This window comes from Falco punctatus (genome assembly GCF_963210335.1).
Source record: "Falco punctatus genome assembly, chromosome: 4".
NCBI lineage: Eukaryota > Metazoa > Chordata > Aves > Falconiformes > Falconidae > Falco > Falco punctatus.
The window spans coordinates 113,833,302-113,852,719 of NC_137583.1; the positions used below are offsets into that span (position 1 = coordinate 113,833,302).

At 47.5% G+C, this 19,418-nt stretch overlaps 2 protein-coding genes across 2 annotated transcripts; one reads left to right on the plus strand and one right to left on the minus strand.

The window, feature by feature from the left end:
• Positions 1-368: 368 nt before the first annotated feature.
• On the minus strand, positions 369-12,768 carry LOC308062177 (ribosome-binding protein 1-like; the record flags this gene model as incomplete). The annotated part of the gene is made up of 7 exons (XM_080383234.1): positions 369-498; positions 8,808-8,942; positions 9,739-9,857; positions 10,174-10,326; positions 11,339-11,461; positions 11,687-11,835; positions 12,381-12,768. 7 exons carry the CDS (start codon positions 12,766-12,768, stop codon positions 369-371), a joined length of 1,197 nt encoding a protein of 398 aa, XP_080239360.1.
• A 644-nt stretch (positions 12,769-13,412) lies between these two features.
• On the plus strand, positions 13,413-19,172 carry LOC308062072 (endogenous retrovirus group K member 5 Gag polyprotein-like). Its single transcript, XM_080383003.1, has 2 exons — positions 13,413-14,902; positions 15,030-19,172. Exons 1-2 carry the CDS (start codon positions 13,431-13,433, stop codon positions 15,037-15,039), a joined length of 1,482 nt encoding a protein of 493 aa, XP_080239129.1. The 5' UTR covers positions 13,413-13,430; the 3' UTR covers positions 15,040-19,172.
• Positions 19,173-19,418: the final 246 nt, after the last annotated feature.

Consider the following 19,418-nt stretch of genomic DNA (forward strand, 5'->3'; position numbering starts at 1 on the left):
TTCTTATTCTCTTCTAGAAACTGATGTAGTGTAGTCACTGCCCTACTAATGGTGGGATGAGCATGCATCACCTCTTCACTAGTAAAACTGCACCCCAGGAGAGAGCTGTGCAAATGCCGCTAGGAATGTTTCTGAACAATTACTGTTACAGCAATGTGAAACTGTGTACAGATAGGCCCTAGTCAGAGCTGTGTCTATACTGCAGTTTCAGATATGACTGCAAGTGCCCGTCTGCCATAGTTCAATGTTCCTAAATTAACACTGGTACTCTGAGAAGACATCACATAGGAGCTCCATCAACGCGGACCTACGTTTGTGTAGGGAATTCTCACTGAAGTTTGTGCTGCTGTGCTTTCTCTGTGATTGTTTCATGGACTACCTAGATCAACGCCGGTACAGGCAGGCAACTGTAACTTCAGCGTCACTGTGACCAGAACTCTTACATGGTCTCTTCTACCATGTACATCGTATTTGGACACAACATACTCAAAGGCATACCTACAAACAGTCACAGGCACAAGCAGAGCCTCCAGTGAACTCAAGGAGACAAATGCACATGAACAACTTTGCGCTCACTCCTCACTCACACCTCCTCCATGACTATGAATAAATGCTGGGTCAGGACCACATGAAGGCTTATCTTGTCTGAATTTGTTTTTCTTTTCTTTTAAATCTTACATTCCTAAAAAAGAGACTCAATGAAGTAAACTTGTTGCTGTGACTACACTGCAACAGAGTGCTTAAATCAAACAAAAACTTAGATGAGATTAAGAAAAGAATAACAAAAACTAAGTAAAGGGAATTTCAAAAAAAATATGTAAGCAGGCATTTACACGTTTGAATCTTCTCATGGGGATTTGAGTTCCTTGGAAGATGAGCAACTTTCCTGCTCCTTCCTTTGCATTGCTTCATAGCAAATGCAGCATGCTTGTGGACAAGAGAAGCTGCCTGCTGCAACTAGTTAGCACCAACTTTTATTTGTTTGTCAGACTTCCAAACCTGAACTTTTCTACATGTGGAGTCAGGCATTCCCATTTCTATTTCTGCCTATTTTGCATCACTGTGTGACGGCAGCAATTCACCTAGTGACTCCAGACTCAGGTTCTTCACTCATGAAACAGAGAGAAAACATCTCTGTAAAGCAGAGCGCGGAAGTACTGCTCTTCAGGTGCTCACACTCTTCATTCATCTCCATCTCATACTATAGATTTCTATAGCTCTGTTTCTCTCAAGTTCAATAGCTCAGTCACTGAGCAAAACCAAGTAATTATGAGCCACAATGCACCACAAGCAGCAAATGCAGAAAAGTCAGAGCATGCAGTTTGCGCATAATTTTCATGCCTGATGCCTAAAATTGTTCATCTAAACTCTTTGGAAAATACTTAGAAATAACTATTTTGTTCACAGCAGGAGAAAAAGATTTTGTTTGTCATACATCTTCCTTTTCCTAGCCAAAACTAATCTGCATCCAGACATGGCACAAAGCATTTTCACTCACTCTTCACACTCAAAAGGCACACATGCAAATAAATACGTTGTCAGCACACACTTAGAAAACTACTCTGTACATAGTCAAAAACTTTAAAGTTTTGCACCAAAAGAAAAGGATAAAAAGGCATTTTGAACATTGTGCTGTTTGCAAAAACTATTCCTTTCGTCTGTTGTCTGTAGCACAGAGTTAGCCATAGCTGCGGATAAAATGAGGGGAACAGCTACAGTCCTGTAGCACTTGACACACACAGTAGTAGTGACAGCCTGGCACCAAGGGCCATCCCGTGTTAGACACAGACACACAGAGATGCACGGGCATGTGCACTCAGAGAATAGATTCTGGGTAAACAAGAAGGCTAATTTTTCTCTTTTTTTGTGCCCTGAAAAAGAGAGGAAGAGCTAAAATATCAAACCTGAGGTTCTGTGCATATCAATTGGTAAGAGACATGCTGCTGAAACATTAGTTTGGCTTTATGGAAGCAGTCATCAGAAATTCAGTCGCTAACATTTCAGCCATATGGTAACGTGCATCTCATCCTCAGCAGATGAACAGATGTGCCAACAGCTGAAGGGGCAAAAAGCTGGGTTCCAACACACATTTCATTTTTCACTACCTGGAAAAGACTTAGGAGGAAGTTGGGGCCAATTATGGAAAATGAGTAGGGCAGGAAAGAGATCTTCTTAAGTTCCTGTCTTCCCTTTTAAGTACATCAAGCATGCAGAAATTTCTCACACATGCTTTGCACCCAGAAGCAATGCTGGCATTAGCCATAAACCACTGCATATAGGTTAAGGCTGCACTGACCCTCAAATAAAAAAGCCTAATCCATTGTAAATATGCAGAAGACACTCAGTTCTGTTACCACCCACTGCTTGTTACTTTCATTCAGTTTTTAAGGAGTCTGCCTCTGAGGTATGGTCTCTAATTACAATTACAGCAAAACACTGATTAGGATGCACATGGCAACATCATAGGAAACAAATATAAAATTGTCTTGACAAAGTAACTGAATGCATTTATTGGGATGGTATTGCTTTTAATTAGCCTTAATTTCCAAAGAATTATTACTTGCTAAAAAAAAGAACATCTTTATGGATCTTTAAGTTTTTGAGTGCAAGATTCTCCCTCTCTCTCCTGCTAATACCTGAGAGAGTAGACCTAGCATAACTCATCAGGGAATTTGCTGTATTTGACTGCAGGAATGCTCATTGTTCCAATATATTTGGGGGTTTTGTTGTTTACTACAAAGATTGTATGGGTTCTCAGTGAATGAATATGGAAATCAAGTCCCAGTCTGGATTAACCTTCAGACTACCACAAATACATTGTGCTTCTTGGAAGTAATCTGTGTGTTTGTACACACGTGCACATAAACACACACACACACAGAGGCTATATACATCTGCAATTTTATACCTCATTCTGATCAGATTTGTAGTTTGCTTCATGAAATACAGTAATGCAAACCAGGCCACTCATTTCTCTCTGTAACATGAATGTGACCCTATTAGCGTCAACCTTGAGAAGTCCAGGACACAGTGCAAATCCAGGTAAATGGGCTTGGTTAGGGATGTTATATCCACTTTATTCTGGGCTGAGCCTCCATTCTTTCTCCTCCCTTCACTCCCTTAGTTTCCTGGTCCCCATGGCTAATGCTCATAGTCTGCATATGCCCCTACCGTTTGCTTCCATCCTCACAGAAGAAACACCCTGATGCCTGATGCCTAAAATTGTTCATCTAAACTCTTTGGAAAATACTTAGAAATAACTATTTTGTTCACAGCAGGAGAAAAAGAGAAAAACCCTATGCTGTTGCTGTCAGGATGTCTGGTGTGGTACACTAGGAGGAGGTTCTAGATACTAGAAGTCGTAAGGCCAACTCTGGGACAGCAACTCAGGAGTCCTTTCCAAAACGGCTGACATCTGTCCAGATCCTTAATTCTACTGAGAGAAAAAGGGGTTTAAACTAAATGAATCACCAAGGGGGTTTCTTTGGAGGAGTCTCATCAAGCACAGGCATAGGCCCCATCCTGCTTATTGTGGTGGCAGGAAAATAAGCAAGCAAGCACATCGTTCAAACTAAGATACAGTTTTGTGCATGCCCCACACCTTTTTGCACATTTTAGACCCGTTCAGCAGTGCAGTTTTATCTTCACTTTGAGCTGATGGCAGCCCCTGCTGCATGAAAGCCCCAAAATGGCTTCAGCAGCTGGAACACCTGTATCAAGACAAAGCAGGGAAAGAGATCTGCATGACCTACTAGAAACAGCTTGTGCTCCAGTGCCCAGACATGAAGATTCACATCATCTAAGAAAAAAAGATTCCCAAAAAAATGCATAAAACCAGCCCCAAATCTCAGCTGCAGGAGCAAGACAGCCTGCCCTTGATTATGGAGATCAGCACAGAAGTCTGTTTAACTTCCAGCCATCCATACTGAAAATTCCTCAGTATTTGCTTCCTGTCACATTCTTTGCAGAGCAGAGCTCGTATTCAAGAAGTCAAGGACTGTGGTACCCATAGTGCGTTCACAGACTCTGCAGTGTGAACCAGTTTTAGATTCCACCACTTGCCTCCTCAACTGTAACTCCAGAGTGGCTCAGGGCTGAGAGGTTCCCATCCCTGTTCCCTGGGTGTCTCAGCACCACCAGAGATGTTACCTTTGGTACCCCTTGCTGAGGATTCTTCTGTGCATTTTAACCTTTATCTCAGGAGGCAAACACAACATTTTACAGAGGACAGAGACACTCTCTCCCCTCTGTGCTCTTGTTCTGCCTCATGAGAACACAGGGATGATGGGTCCCAGTCTCCTGCTTATCAGCAGTCCTGGAAGTGGACACGGCTCCATGCAGTGCCCGTGGTCAACCGCCAAGTAAAACAGACAAGAATGGGCATGCCTGGGTGAATGCAGCTTTTTCTTCCATCTGGAGCTACAAGCCTTGACGATAAGTGTGTGATTGGGTGTTTTCATCCATAAAGAGATCTTCAAGACGTTGTTACAGGGAGTAGCTGACACATCCCATCTATCTATCTATCTATGTCACTATGGTATCTAGGCACTGTATAATTTCACATTATAGCTGATTATGGAAAACATTTCCCTAGAAGACTGTTGGCCCTTTAGTAACACTAATGCCCTCTTTTGTGACATGCCCCGGGACTGTTACAAGAGCGGGGCTTGTCTGCACTAAGAAATTTACCATTAAAATTATACAGCCATTTCATACTGCATAACTCCCACTCGGGATGCTTTTCCAAAAGAGGCACTTTTCTGATCTTATTTGTGTTACTCAACTGGGGAAAGGCATTATTCTTTGGAATAATAGAGATCATGCTGTTACACCTACAGTACTTTAACTACGCTGATAACTGTTGTAACTTTTTTTCAAGCCAACAGACCTTTCTCAGTCTCTGTCATTCTCCATTCATCCAGTACTGTGCCACAGGAGAAATTCTGGAAATCCAAAGAAACCTGCAATGACAGTCTGTAATCTGAGCTTCTGTGAGACCAGGCGTTTTGGGATTGGATTTGTCTCCTCCTGGAATAGACAGGAAAAATCTTCCCCAGCTGATTTCTGCTAAAACCTTGATCTGTGGCCCATCAATGAGCAACTTATTACAAAACCTACATCTTTGTATTTCAAGGTGTTTTGCTTTGGTTGGATGTACTGTTCATGAAAAGATCTAGGTGCCAGAATCAGGCTTTCAACATGCATATTTGCAATGACAAATTCAAAATTCCCTTTCCATTGATGTTCTTGGAGGCATCTTCAGACTTGCTGCTGCAGTCGCTACCACTAAATGCCACTAAATCAGTAAATCCATTTATTGAAATAGTCATACAGAGCTGCAGCAATGACACACAAACTCAATCCAATTCAAAGCTCTTCTAAGCAGAAGGAAATAAAGATTCAGCTCTGTTCTCTGTGAAACTTGAGTAAAAAAGGGTGGAAGCTTATGGATGTATATGGTAAAGAAAAGGCCATTCAGGGGACAATACAAATGAACCCTAGCAATAACTCAACAGGGACAAGAAGGTGAATGGTGTCCCACTCCTTTAGCAAAGCACTGAAAATACCTCTGGGATTGTCCAAGGCCCCTTGATTCAAGATATGTCTTTCCATCAGCTCTCTGAAATGCTCAGCAGTAACATCTGGAACCCCCATCCAATTATCAGATGAAATGCAGGAGGATCAAAGAGAGAGTTTCCCAGCTCTCCTGAGAACAAGCTGGAGCGTGGGATAATCAGCAGCTTCTGACTGCTGCTAACCACCTCTCACTCATTAGCATTTTCCCCCGGCCTCCCCACCTGCATGTGCAGTCCCCTCTGCCTCCAGAGTACCAAGGGCCCCTCCATGCGTGTTTCTTTAAACCTGCCTGTAACAGTCGCTGCCCTGACACATCCTACAAGTTTATAGCGGTCTCTTTTCTCCTCTCGCCATTAACTGGAGGCAACGCCTTTTGGGACATACTTGCACTGCTTGGGAGTGGGGATGAGGGCAACAGATGGGAGGGTTGGGGGGGGTCAGGAGCTCCAGGGATCCTGGTGCATCTCCAGACGGGTGACACCAGGCGAAGAAGGTCCCCCGTGGAGAGTCAGCCAATTCACGACAATCACACCAATATGGCTACGTGCCGTGCTCACTTTATTAAACAAACAGGTCGTATTTATAACTTAAACCGGCCGCCCACCCGACTTTACACACAGGTGATTGGATAAAAGACTCTGGCCATGCGGGCACCCGTGTCACATGCTGCAGGCACCTGATCAGAGTGTGCCAATGACTGTGTCGATTCTGCGGTTCCCAGGACTTGCTCTGCACCTGGCTTCTTGTTCGTGCATAGCTTGTTTTATTTCTCACACTGCTTGTTCCAAGGACAATTTAAAGTTGCTCTGCAGCTTCAACTAACAGGCCTTGGTTGTCCAACCTGGACAACGGTAACATATGTCCTCGGTCCTTTAAAAATCCCTCTACACCCCTCCAGCTTTCCTGTCAGTCCCTTCAGGTACTGGGAGCTGCTCTAAGGTCTCCCTGGAGCCATTTCTTCTCCAGGCTGAACAACCCCAACTCCCTCAGCCTGTCTGCACAGCAGAGGGGCTCCAGACCTCTGAGCATCTCCACGGTCTCCTCTGGACTTGCTCCAACAGCTTCATGTCTTTCTTATGTTGAGGGCCTCAGAGAAGACACAGCACTGCACGGGGAGGGTCTCACGAGAGCAGAGCAGAGCAGAGCAGAGGGGGAGAATCCCCTCCCTCACCCTGCTGGGGATGTAGCCCACGGCATGGTTGGCTTTCTGTGCTGCAAGCACACGTTGCTGGGCCAAGTTGAGCTTCTCATCCACCAACACCCCACAGTCCTTCTCCTCAGGGCTGCTCTCCATCCATTCTCTGCCCAGCCTGTGCCTGTGCTTGGTATTGCCCCAGCCCACACGCAGAACCTGGCACTTGGTGCCTCTTTCCTACTTTCCATTAGATCTAGAGATGTGGGTGACTTCCCTTCTACGGAACGTGCAGCAAGAGCACTATGTCAAATCAAGGTTCTCTCTCTTTGAGTTTCAAAATTTTTTCACAGATTGGTACTTGCATAACGGCTGCTTAGAAAAGAAATCTTTGCCCAGAGGAGCCTGCTGTGTGGCCCAGCTCCCAATGAGGTGTTCAGGCCTGGACATAACTTTTAATACCAAAGTGCAAACCACTTCTGTTTTGATGGAGTTCTGAGAGTTCCGACACCGTTTAGGTAACAGCATGAAATGTTGGCATGTGGCTGAACTCTGTTGATTCAATAGCTGGTAAATATTCCCTGGCCAGCCTTCCAAAAGTAATCTGCCCAGGGGGATGCAGGAGGCTTGGCAGCAAGTAAAGCAGGGCTCTGCAGGGTAGGGGGGTGGTTTCTCATTGAACGTGTCCTCAGGGAGACTGACATGTTTGAAGCAAATGGGAGGCTGGTGGAACAGGTGCACACAGCCAGTGTGCATGTTGTAAATAGATGTTATGATTGCTAGCCTTAGGCTCTGTGTTAGCAATTACTATATCCAAATATAAAAACATTGGAAAATATCAGAGCTGCACAACACAGGACAGCCCTGGGAAGCACAAAAGCCAGGAAACAAAACCAGTGCATTTACAGGTACCTTAACTCCGCATCTTCGTGTTACATGGTTTGCTGTTAGATGCTGGCAAAACAGAGTGTATTACCTCTGGAAGAACTAAATTCTGCAGCAGAGTAATAGTGAGTGCTGCTTATCGTATGGAGCCTTTCCCTCTTTGTAGACAAGTCAGCTAAGAAGTTAATTGTATTTGTGATTGTTTTGCTAAAAATGGTCTGGCGCTGGAGGCTGTCCCAGTATGCCTCCCCAGCCGAGGGCAAAGCCGTGTCTTTTTGCTACTCTAACGTTGTTCCTTGCTTGATAATACTGCTGTAATGGTACCCAGTAATTTACAAGCCGAGCTGCAACCCTTTGCAGCCTGGGGTCAGATGAGAAGATGCTGACAAGTGATGTTACAAGGTGGGACAAGTGCTTGCCCCTGTGTCTCTCTCACTTTCGTGCACTCTTCAGCCTTTGCCCTCAAGACTGAAGCCTTTTGGCCAGGAGGCTCCGTGAGGGCCATGGCTGCTTCTGGAGTGCCTTGTGCAGATTATGTAACAGATAATAAAAACGATTATTGGTAATGAATTATTTAAGATTTTGTTACTCCCCTGTTTTCCTTTTTCCCGACGCAAAGTTTCCCTTACTTTCTGCTATGAGGTCCCTCTTTTTTTAACTTATTACTGTGAGATTTTGCCTTATTCCGTCCTGCCCCCCGCTTTCCATTGCGAGGCCTCCGGGCTTTTAATAGGATTTGGCAGTAACCTTGGTTTGCTCAATCTGCCCTCAAGATCGCTAGCGACCACCCCTTGGTCAGCAAACCCCCTTCCCAAGGTACCTTTTCCTCCTGGGGACTACGCTGCTCACCTGACGTCTCCATGCATCTTACCAGCCTCGGTGGCCACAAGCCAGCGATGCGCCACTGCTCCAGCGGCGTGCTCAGAGGCTCTACCTGGGAGGTGTCCTTTAAACACCCCTAAAAAACCCAAATCCAGCCACACCCCGGTGACAACAACAAAGCCACAAGCTCTACCTCCTGCACCAAGGGCTTCAGAGTCGAGAGGGAGCACCCACGTCCTCGTGAGCACCCGCTGGCAGGGGCCACTGGGTTTCTTCTCTCACCTGAGGCTACCACCCAGCACGGTGCACCACCTAGGCTTCCCCCCCCACCCTCACACCCGGGGGGAGCAGGTTTGCAGGCGCTTGCCTGACCTGCAGCTGCTCCATCTGCCTCTCCAAGGCTGCCACTTTCATCTTCCAGCTCTTCCTCAGCTGCTTCTCATGCTGCAGCACCTCTGACTTCTCAGAGAGCTCGTTCATCAGCTTGCCGCACCACTCCTGTAACCTGGCCACCTCAGCGTTTTGCCTGCACCAACAGAAGCAGCGTTATTGCAGCCCGCAGGCCAGTCAAGCATCCCTGGCGTTACCCAGGGGGAACACATCCTCCTGTGGGCCTGATAACAGGGCTTGAAACATCTCAACGGTTGTGTTGGCCTGCTTCTCGGACACGCCTGGTCCTTCAGGGATGGGGTGGAAGGAGCTGACACATCAATTTCAAAAGCTCCGTTTCCATCACAGGAGACATTCCTTTCTCATGAAATAGAAGACGCAAGGATCTGTGTTCCCAGACACAGGAGGAAGCACTCTAAGCAGCTGGAGTCTGCTCTGTAATTAATTGACCACTGTTAATCACCAGCCATTTCAGACTTTCTACAAAAACAGAGTGCCAAATTCTTCCCCCTAGCTCCTGGTTGCTCTGTATGCACCAGGCAGGTCTCGGTTCTCTGCAGCACCGCTCCCATCAAAGAGCCAGCGACATTTCTTCTGAAGTTGGTGAGCACAAGCTCTCCGAAGTGTGGAGAAATGCTGCAGCGCCTTCTGGTCCCCTCTGCCCCCTCCGCTAGCATCAGCACAGGTGACTCCAAAGCAGAGAGGGCTTCCCCTGCCCTTCCACTTGGGAAAAGCATCCTTGTTTCCCCTGCCAGGCCCACAAAAGCCATTTGGCAATCTCTTCCTCACTCCCTCCTCTACCTCCAGCTAGCTGGGGCGTCTGTAGAAGCACCCTCAAGAAAGGGGGTGGCCAATCATGATGGACAGCCACCCCCAGGGCTTGCCAGAGGGCGGCCCCAGGCTCTGCCCCCCACCCCCACCCCTAGTCTTACTTGCTCTCCATCTGACTTCTGATCTGGCAGAAGGCATCGCTCAGGATGGAGTTCTCCTGCTGCAGGCGAGCCAGCTGCGTGTTAGGGCCATTCTCCAGCTGCTCCTGCAGGGTGCGGATCTAGGGAGAGACCAACAGGGGTTAATGCCGCCGCTGCCAGCCCCTCAGCTCTCCCCTGAGGAGCCCACTCCATGGGCAAGAGGGACTGGCAAGGAAGCCACAGCGAGGTGTCTGCTGATGCTGACAGCCCCTGCGGCTGCTGCATCCCGTGAGGATGCTCCCACATCCCTCTTCTAGCGTGAGCACCACGGCTCAGGAGCACTGCGGGGCTCTCGCCCCTCCCCGAGGCTCTGGTCCCCTCGTCCACCTCGGTCTTCTCCAAAAGACCAGGCAGCTGCCACCGAGGGCCAGCCGGCAGCCAGCGGAGGAAGCTCACCTTGCCCTGCAGCTGCTGCGTTTCGCTGACATGGTCCTGGTAGCTGGCCTGCATGCGTGCCTGCACCGCTGCCATCTCCTGCTCGCGGGCCAGCAGCTGCTCCTTCAGCTTGCCCTCCAGGGTTGTCGCCTTGGCCCGCTCGGCCGCCAGCTCCTTCGAGGAGAGAAGCCACCCGGTCAGTTTCAGCGTAGGAACTTCCCTGCTTTAAGGGGACTCGAACCAAGTGGCCTCCTAGCTCAGAAGACTTTAAGAAGTGTAACCCTTTCGGCGCTGCCCCCAGGCCCAGCTACACCGTCCGCACTTACATTTCCTCCTGCATTAAGCTTTGGGCTCAGTGGCCACTGGATGCCACTGTTGTTCCACATTGGGCCAGCTAAGAGACAGGAGTGAGGGCCTGGAATTTTATTCCCCTCCCCGGCCCCAGGATCAACATCATCACATCAAGTTTGCGGCAAAGCAGGAAAACTAAAAAAAGAAAACACCCCCACAAATGAAACACAGACTCCCCCTCCGCCCCCTGCCAAGGCAGGGGTGCTCTCTTGGCCGGCTGGGTGATGCCGTGCCGCTGCCCTGGGCTGCCTGCACAGGCCGGGGTTTAGTGCAGCACTCAGTGCACAGGGTGGCTTCGCCCTCTCCTCTCCTGCCTGCAGGCAGATGGACCTGCTGCAGCAGGGTCCTGGCGGCTGCGGGGCAGGAGGTGCTGAGCACGACGCGCCGGGGGTCCCTTCTAACTTCAACACCCAACGAGAGGTGGAGGCAAGGGGCTGAGTCAGGCAAGGGGGCTGTAAATAGGATCAGGCTCCTTAAAAAGCGACTGTTCAACACCTTCTCAGCTCAGGGGCTCTGCCAAGAGATGAGAAGGGCTTTACTGTCCTCCGTAAAGCAGCAGAAAGCTGCAGTCTCTTACGGGCACGGCTTTAGCCCGCTCCTGCTGCGGCTGCCAACAGGGCACGTGCCTCCCCGGGCTGGGTCAGGCCCAGGAGAGGAGCTCAGGTGGGCATCTCCTCCCCTTTTTGGGGAGAAAACAGCAAATGGATGAAGGGCCCAGAGAACCCCTGGGCTTCACCTCCAAGGGCGGGTAAGACGCGGGGAGAGGGAGGCACATGGCGAGCCGTGAGGCGCAGAGCCTGTGCCAGGGGTGCCGGGAGGGCTGCGCGGCACTTACCTGACTCAGCTCCTCCACCTTGTTTCTGGCAGCGGCTGCAGCCTCCTGCTTAGTGGCGAGCTGCTTCTCCTTCTCCTCCAGCTGGCGTTTCAGGACAGTGACAGGGTCACCCTTCTGCTTGGCCTGCCGGCACAGGGTGGCACATCAGCGGGGACCACCACCTCCGCATCCAACCCCTCCACCCCACACGCACAGGGTCCTGCCCTCTGCTCCAGGGGAAAATTCAGCTCCTGTCTCTAAGGCTGACCCTCGGGGGACAGCCTGCCCGAAAACGGGCTGCCTTCGCCACTCCGCACCCCCGGAGGCTTGGCCCAGCCCTGGTGGACACGACGCTGCTGGCAGCCCTACCGCGTGCCAGGTGTCCTGGACGATGCCCGCTTTCTCCATCAGGATCTCGATGAGCTGCTGGGCCTCCCCCTCACTGAACACCATGCTGCTGACTGTGGACACAAGCGTCTTGTAGGGCAGGTAGAGGGGCCCATCCGAGTCCGCAGGTGCTGGGGAGGAGAGAGGAGGGTTTGGGAGCGCTCGAGCCAACGGCAGGGCTGAGTAGCATCACCTCAGTTGACTTCAACCCCATAACTGCCATTTCACGCCAGCAACCGCCCAGATTTCCACAGCCAAGTTTGATACCTCTCTAACTGAAAGCAACGTGACGAGTGCTGGGGACGGCACCCACCACAGACAAGTGTTCCCTGAGCCAGCTGCCACCTCTGCCTGGCTCTGCTACTGCTCCTGCCGCCCTGCCACCACCCTCCATCACACTGAGCGATTCCAGACGGAGCTGGGCACGCTTTGCTAATGCCAGGGAGCAGAGACATGGTGGGCATCAGAAGCTGGACTCCATCGTGACACAGCCTCGCTGGGGGACTGTCGCTCCATGCAGCGGTGCCAGTGATGCAGAGCAGCAAGGTCATCTCCTGCCTTTCACCAGGTAGGTTCGTTCCAGCTCTTTGCTAAGGGAACGAGATGACTCCAGCCCTTCTCCGATCCCTCTGCCGGCTTACCCGACGGGGATATATGCAGAGGAACTTGGCCTTACCTGGCTCGCTCTTCTTCTTGGATGCAGCCACCTTCTTGACAGGTCCATTATGCTTCTGCTCCTCATGGGCTGGAAGAACATTGCTTTTCTTTATGGTGACAGAGCTGACCACTGGAGCACTTTGGTGCGCCTCTGGGACCTGTCCATTAGGTTTCTCTTGATTTTTCTTTCCTTTTCCTTTTTTCTCAACAGCTTCCTCTTTCTTCTTTTTCTCTTTTTCCTTCTGCTGAGTCTTCTTAAGCCCTTTGCCTTGCTTGGCCAAGGCTTCCTCAGAAGGACGGAGGACCTTCTCCACGAAGGTGAACACCAGGAAGATCCCAATGGCCGATACCAGCATCAAACCTCCAAAGAGCACAACCTTCAGCATCTGAGGGTCATAGACACCCATCCTGCCTTATTCTTCTGTGCCTGCAAGACACCAGAACAACAGTTGCAGGAGCGGTCTGCAAACTGGGACCATGCGCGGCAATCAGTTAGCTGAGGGGAATTTGCTCGAGCTTGTCTAGACAACAATTAACATGATGAGGCATGTTTGCAGAGCACAGGGGGGTGGGAGACGGATGGCGCCAAGGATGGCGCCAAGGAAAGGTAACACCTTGCTGTTGATTGCTGGTAGTTAACCACCAATCAGGGATTGCCTGGTATGCAGTGCTTAGCTTCAAGAACCAATTAGTTTGAAATGCGCAGCTTTTGAAAGTGTTTATAAACTCGTGTTTCTGTACAATAAACTGACATTTGCTTGCATCAAGCTGCGTCCCGTCTCTTCATTCGCCGCAAATTGGTGACCCCGACGTGATCCGTTTAAGGATCTATAGTGAAGGGCTCTCGAATCGCCTATCTGAGCGACATGCAGCGAATCCCACAGAACTTTGAATGATCTGCTGAAAGGAAGCAGGAGCCGGCCAGAAATCCCTCCGGAGTTGAGAGGTGAGCTGTGGGAAATCCATAACGGGGAATCAGACTTCGTCCCCAGAAGGAGACGTTTACGAGCTTATGAAAGGTCTTCTTAATAAACATAAGAAAAAAATCTCTGGGCAAGACCTTAAAGCAATGCTCAAGTGGGTGCAAGTAAATATGCCCGCAGTGACTGCATCTACAATTTTTACGCGGGAACTTTGGGACGACACAGGGGTGAAATTATGGGATTCTGCGACAAAAGGCAATATTGAGTCCCACCGTCTGCTTTCTTCATGGAGAGTTATTTTTGAGACTATGAAAGCAGAGGAAGGAGAGGAGGAGGAATCGCAAGCTCCTATAGCTCTTTCCTTATCAGCCTCTAAGTCACAGTGCTCTAGACCCCTGGGTGTCAATGCAGTGGGGTATCCGCCAGAAGAAGATCCTTTTGACGCAGGACCGATAGACTGTGAAAAAGAACCTGATTTATACCCTCCTGATCTACGTGATGTGTGGACAAAAATAAAGAAACAAGCCTTAAAGGAGGGGGATTTAGAAATGGCTAAAACTATAGTTGCTCCGGTCTTGTATTCTCAGGGTCGGGCAGGGGGAGCACGATGGGAGCCTCTTTCTTTTTCGGTTGTTAAAAAACTGCGCCGCACAGTCACAGAACATGGTATTTCTTCTCCCTATTTTATAAGTCTGTTATCTTCTGTGTTTGATACTTATATCATGACTCCTCATGATTTGAAATCTTTAGCACGATTGCTATTAACCCCGACTCAGTATACGTTGTGGGAGTCGCATTGGAAAGGAGGATTGCAAGCACTCCTGCTCACGTATGTTAATCATAATGATCCTGTATTAGCTGCACTGACAATAGAACATCTTACGGGCACCGGTGCACATGTTGATCCGGTAACACGGGCTCAACACTGCCCCCGTGCGACTCTCGAGGCAATTAGAGAAGAGGCGAAAAAGGCTTTTTTCCAGGTTCCTGACGTACAAAAGCCACAAAAAGCCTTTACTAACATCACTCAGGAGTCTCGAGAACCTTATATGCAGTTTATTGATAGACTAAAACAGGCTTTGGAACGTCAAGTAGATAATGCGGAAGCTCGGGATATATTGCTAACAAAACTAGCTGTTGAAAATGCTAATGCTGATTGTAAAAGGCTATTGAAGTCTCTTCCCAACCCAAACCCCACTCTGGTGGAAATGGTGGAAGCATGTAACCGAATCGGTACGGTTGACCACAAGTTTGAAGCTATGGCTGCTGCTTTTGCAGCGATGTGTGGTGTGGGGAATTGCTATGGTTGTGGTAAGCCTGGTCATCTAAAGAGAAATTGTCTTGCTCGGGCTGCGGGGAATAAACAACAACCTCCTGGTCCTGGAGTTTGTCCGACATGTCAGAAAGGGCGTGATTATGCTAATCGATGTCGATCTAAGTATGATTTCCAGGGACAACCGATACAGGGAAACCGACCGCGGAGCGCGGGGCAGCGACGCGCGCAGACACAAGTGCCACAGCTGACATTTCAACAAGCTCGGAGAGAAGCACCGACACCTCAAGTCTCTGTCCAGCAACCTCAGGCAGCGCAGGATTGGACCTGGCAACCTCACACACAGTAACGTTGCTCGATTCCTCGGTTCATTTATTATCAACAAATGTCAAAGGATCATTACCCCCTGATACACAAGCTCTGTTAATTGGTAGATCTTCCACAACATTGTCTGGTCTATTTGTTTTACCAGGTGTTATTGACTCTGACAGTGTGGACGAAATCAAAATCATGGCATGGACTCCATTTCCACCCTGTACGATACCTCAAGGTAGTAGAATAGCGCAATTGATTCTGATCCCGGCAGGGGTAAGCTCTCTTACCACTGATCACCCTCTGCAGAGGAGAGGAGGTTTTGGTTCTACAGGGTTGCCTCACATTTTGTGGGTACAATCTATTTCTCCACAGCGACCTATGTATCAGTGTACCCTTATTTACAATGACCAACAAATAGCACTAAATGGGATCATTGACACTGGAGCTGATGTCACAGTAATTTCTCAAGCCAAATGGCCTCCGCAATGGCCACTGACTAATGTCTCTCAGACACTGGCTGGGATAGGGGGGACCGGTAACAGTCGTCAGAGTTTGGAACTAATTCGAATTCAAGGACCAGAGGGACATGTGGCTTCTGTTAAACCTTTTGTGCTACCTGTCCCTATGGTTTTGTGGGGACGTGATGTATTGTCACAATGGGGAATGTCCATCCGTACACATTTTTAGATGGGGCCACTGAAGTGCGCAACACCCTGAAAATAACCTGGAAAACTGATGTTCCTATTTGGGTGGATCAATGGCCCCTTCCTTTGGAAAAACTTCGCGCACTTCAAAACTTAGTCTCAGAACAACTGTCCAAAGGACATATTGTACCCTCTACCAGCCCATTGAATTCACCAGTTTTTGTTATTAAAAAACAAACTGGCAAGTGGCGCTTGCTCCATGATCTCAGAAAAATTAATGATGCTATGGAAGATATGGGAGCCCTCCAACCTGGTCTCCCGTCTCCAACTATGATCCCTCGAGATTGGCATCTAACTGTCATAGATCTTAAAGATTGTTTTTTCAGTATCCCATTGCATATAGATGATACCCCAAAATTTGCCTTTTCCATTCCAAGCATCAACATGCAAGCTCCATTGCAGAGATATCAGTGGGTTGGACTGCCACAAGGTATGAAAAATAGCCCTACAATGTGTCAATGGTACGTTGCAAAAATACTCAGTCCTGTCCGAAATGCTATGCCTACTGTGTTATTGTATCATTATATGGATGACCTTTTAGTGGCAGCACAACATCACGAAGTCATGGAGAAAGCTGTAGCCCTTGTCACAGATGCCGTGAATTCGGCAGGTCTCTGTATAGCACCAGAAAAGGTCCAGAAGTTTCCCCCTTGGAAATATCTGGGCTGGCGAATAAGAGCACACACTATTGTTCCTCAATCATTGCAGATCAATACCAATGTAAGAAACCTGCATGATGCACAAAAATTACTGGGAACAATAAATTGGGTTTGACCATTATTGGGAATTTCTAATACAGACTTGGGTCCTTTGTTTGACCTACTAAAAGGGGACACTAATCTTTGTTCTCCACGTAGTCTTAACTCTGAAGCAGATACATCTTTACAAAAGGTTGCCTCAGCTATCGCTTCTCGACAGGCCCACCGATGGGCTCCTGAACTACCTTTTTACTTGATTATTTTAAACCCTGCACGACAGCCTCATGCCCTGATATTTCAATGGGACCTTCAGAACTCAGACCCCCTGTTAATTATTGAATGGATCTTTTTACCTAACCAGTCTACAAAAACTATTTTGACACAACATGAAATGTTTGCCTCTCTGATTGTTAAAGCTAGATCACGCCTGTTAACCTTATCAGGGAAGGATTTTGTCTGTATTTGTCTACCAATAACAACAGTATACTTACAATGGCTTTATCAGCAATCAGACACCTTTGCTATGGCACTTGCTGACTATACAGGTCAAATAACTTCCCATCCACCTTCACACAAACTGTTTAACATTGACTTTCGTCTGATGTTAAAACCCAGAAGAAGCGAACAACCCTTACAGGCACTTACTGTCTTTACAGATGGATCAGGCAAATCACATAAATCTGTTCTTCTATGGTGGGATGATCAACGGAGACAATGGGATTCGGACATAGAGACAGTCTCCGGTTCACCTCAAATAGTAGAACTGAATGCAGTTGTTCGTGTTTTCCGAAAATGGAACGTACCACTCAATCTTGTTACTGATTCTGCTTATGTTGCAGGTATTGTTACACGAGCTGAAGCTTCTGTGCTGCGAAATGTTTCACATTCACAACTTTTTACCCTGTTACAGGAACTTATTTTCCTTTTGGACTCTCGATCTGCACCTTATTTTGTTATGCATATTAGGTCTCATACCTCACTACCTGGTTTTCTTGCAGAAGGTAACCGACGAGCTGATCTATTGACGTGACCAGTTCAAGTACTGCCAGACCGTATTGCACAAGCTAAACTGAGTCACTCCTTTTTCCATCAAAATGCTGGAGCTCTTAAACGACAGTTTGACCTTACTTCTCACCAAGCATCAAATATTATTGCTGTCTGTCCTGATTGTCAAAAACATTCTTTCCCATCAATTGCTGCAGGAGTTAACCCTAGAGGGTTACAAAGCCTACAATTATGGCAAACAGATGTCACACATTATTCTGAATTTGGTAACCTTAAATATATCCACTCTTCCATTGATACATTTTCAGGTGCCTTGTTTGCCTCTTGTCACACAGGGGAAAAGGCACGAGATGTTCGTAGACATTTAATGCGTGCTTTTGCTACATTGGGTATTCCCTTAAAGATAAAGACAGATAATGGTCCAGCTTATGTTTCAACAACTATAAAAACCTTTTTTGCCCTATGGGGCATAACTCATATTACTGGCATTCCTCATTCCCCCACCGGTCAATCTCTCATTGAACGGTCTCATCAGTCTCTAAAACGTTTATTACAACAACAAAAAGGGGGAATGGGAATGGCTATTCCGGAGGAACGGTTACAGAAAGCATTGTATGTTTTTAATTTTTTGAATTGTTCTTTAATAGATAACAACCCACCGATAGTTCGACATTTCACTGCAAATGCCTCCTTCGAGGCACGGGTTAAAGCCCCAGTATTGGTCCGAGATCCAGAAACAGGTAAAATTATGGGACCATATCCTCTTGTTACATGGGGAAAAGGTTATGCTTGTGTCTCTACAGAAAAAGGACCTAGATGGATCCCAGCGAAGAATGTAAGACCTTTCCGTGAACCTTTACCGCAGACAACTGATAGCGACACTGACCCTACAGAATGAAATAAAAACTGTGTGAGGATTACTGTTTTGCATTAATGTTAGATACCCAAAATCAGGACATAGAATATAGATTTCGCTTTTTACAGCGCCTAGAACGAACACTATCACCCTGGATCAAACCACTTAACAAAGGTAATACTCTTGGACTAAGCATGGGAACAGGACAACTCACAGGACAACTCGGACAATGATTCCATTGACACTGATGAGGGGAATGGAGGATTCATAATGAGAGAACAACTAGGTATTGTGAAGGAGAATAGGAAAGATAAACATGATTATTTAGTGTTTAATAGGTGTCTGCACAGTTGTAGAGATATATAGCTATGTAACTACATGAATGATTCCTGCCCTGAGCCTGGTGGCGCATACAGCTGCGGTTTGTGTCCTGGCTCAGAGATGTAAATAGGGGCTTCTCTGTTATGGTAAAGTGTCTCTCTTTGCATAAAAAAGAGGGAATGAAGGGAATGACCCCAGAGGTATGTTCAGAGAAGGCATGCTATGTTTCGGACTTTTTGACTGAACCAGTTCTTGTTTGGTGTGCCCTTCCACCTATGTATAATATTAATCCAAAAGAAGATGATATTGTTTACACTTTGTCGATAATTGTTTTTCTGTAGATGTTAAAGTAGTAGGAGGCTATGATGGGAACGTGTCGCAGCGGTTCTTATCTTACCCAGAGTAACAGCAGGGAAAGCATTAAAGAGTTAAATCACCTTGTTTGGTAGGCAGTTAAGAATGTGAGTCAAAATTGCCACTGTTTTTTGTTGTTGGTTCAGGGACATGGCTGTGAGGATTTTGATGGTATGTGCTGCGTGGATTTTAGGCGCCCCATTGCAGCAACATGTTATCAAAATCTGAGAAAATTTCAGCCTTTTTGGCATTCATTCAATCAATTGGCAGTATTGTTTGTTTGCTATTACCTTGGTTGCTGTCATGTTTGCAAGGGCCCTGCAGAACATGGCAAACCTGGTACTAGCTGTTCAAAAACAAAAAGGGGAAATTGTAAAATTGTACGGAACAAAGACAGTGGGTTATTTTGACACTGATAATATGTCTCAGTTTTTTATTTGTTCTATTACTTATACCTTGTTTTTACTTGTTCGGTTTCAAAGGTTCTTTTTGTGCAACAGGAAGGGGGAGATGCAGGAGCGGTCTGCAAACTGGGACCACGCGCGGCAATCAGTTAGCTGACGGGAATTTGCTCGAGCTTGTCTAGACAACAATTAACATGATGAGGC

Excerpts from the sequence above, each read along its gene's own strand:
- LOC308062072 (XM_080383003.1), top strand. The coding sequence starts at position 13,431 with ATGCTCAAGTGGGTGCAAGTAAATATGCCCGCAGTGACTGCATCTACA.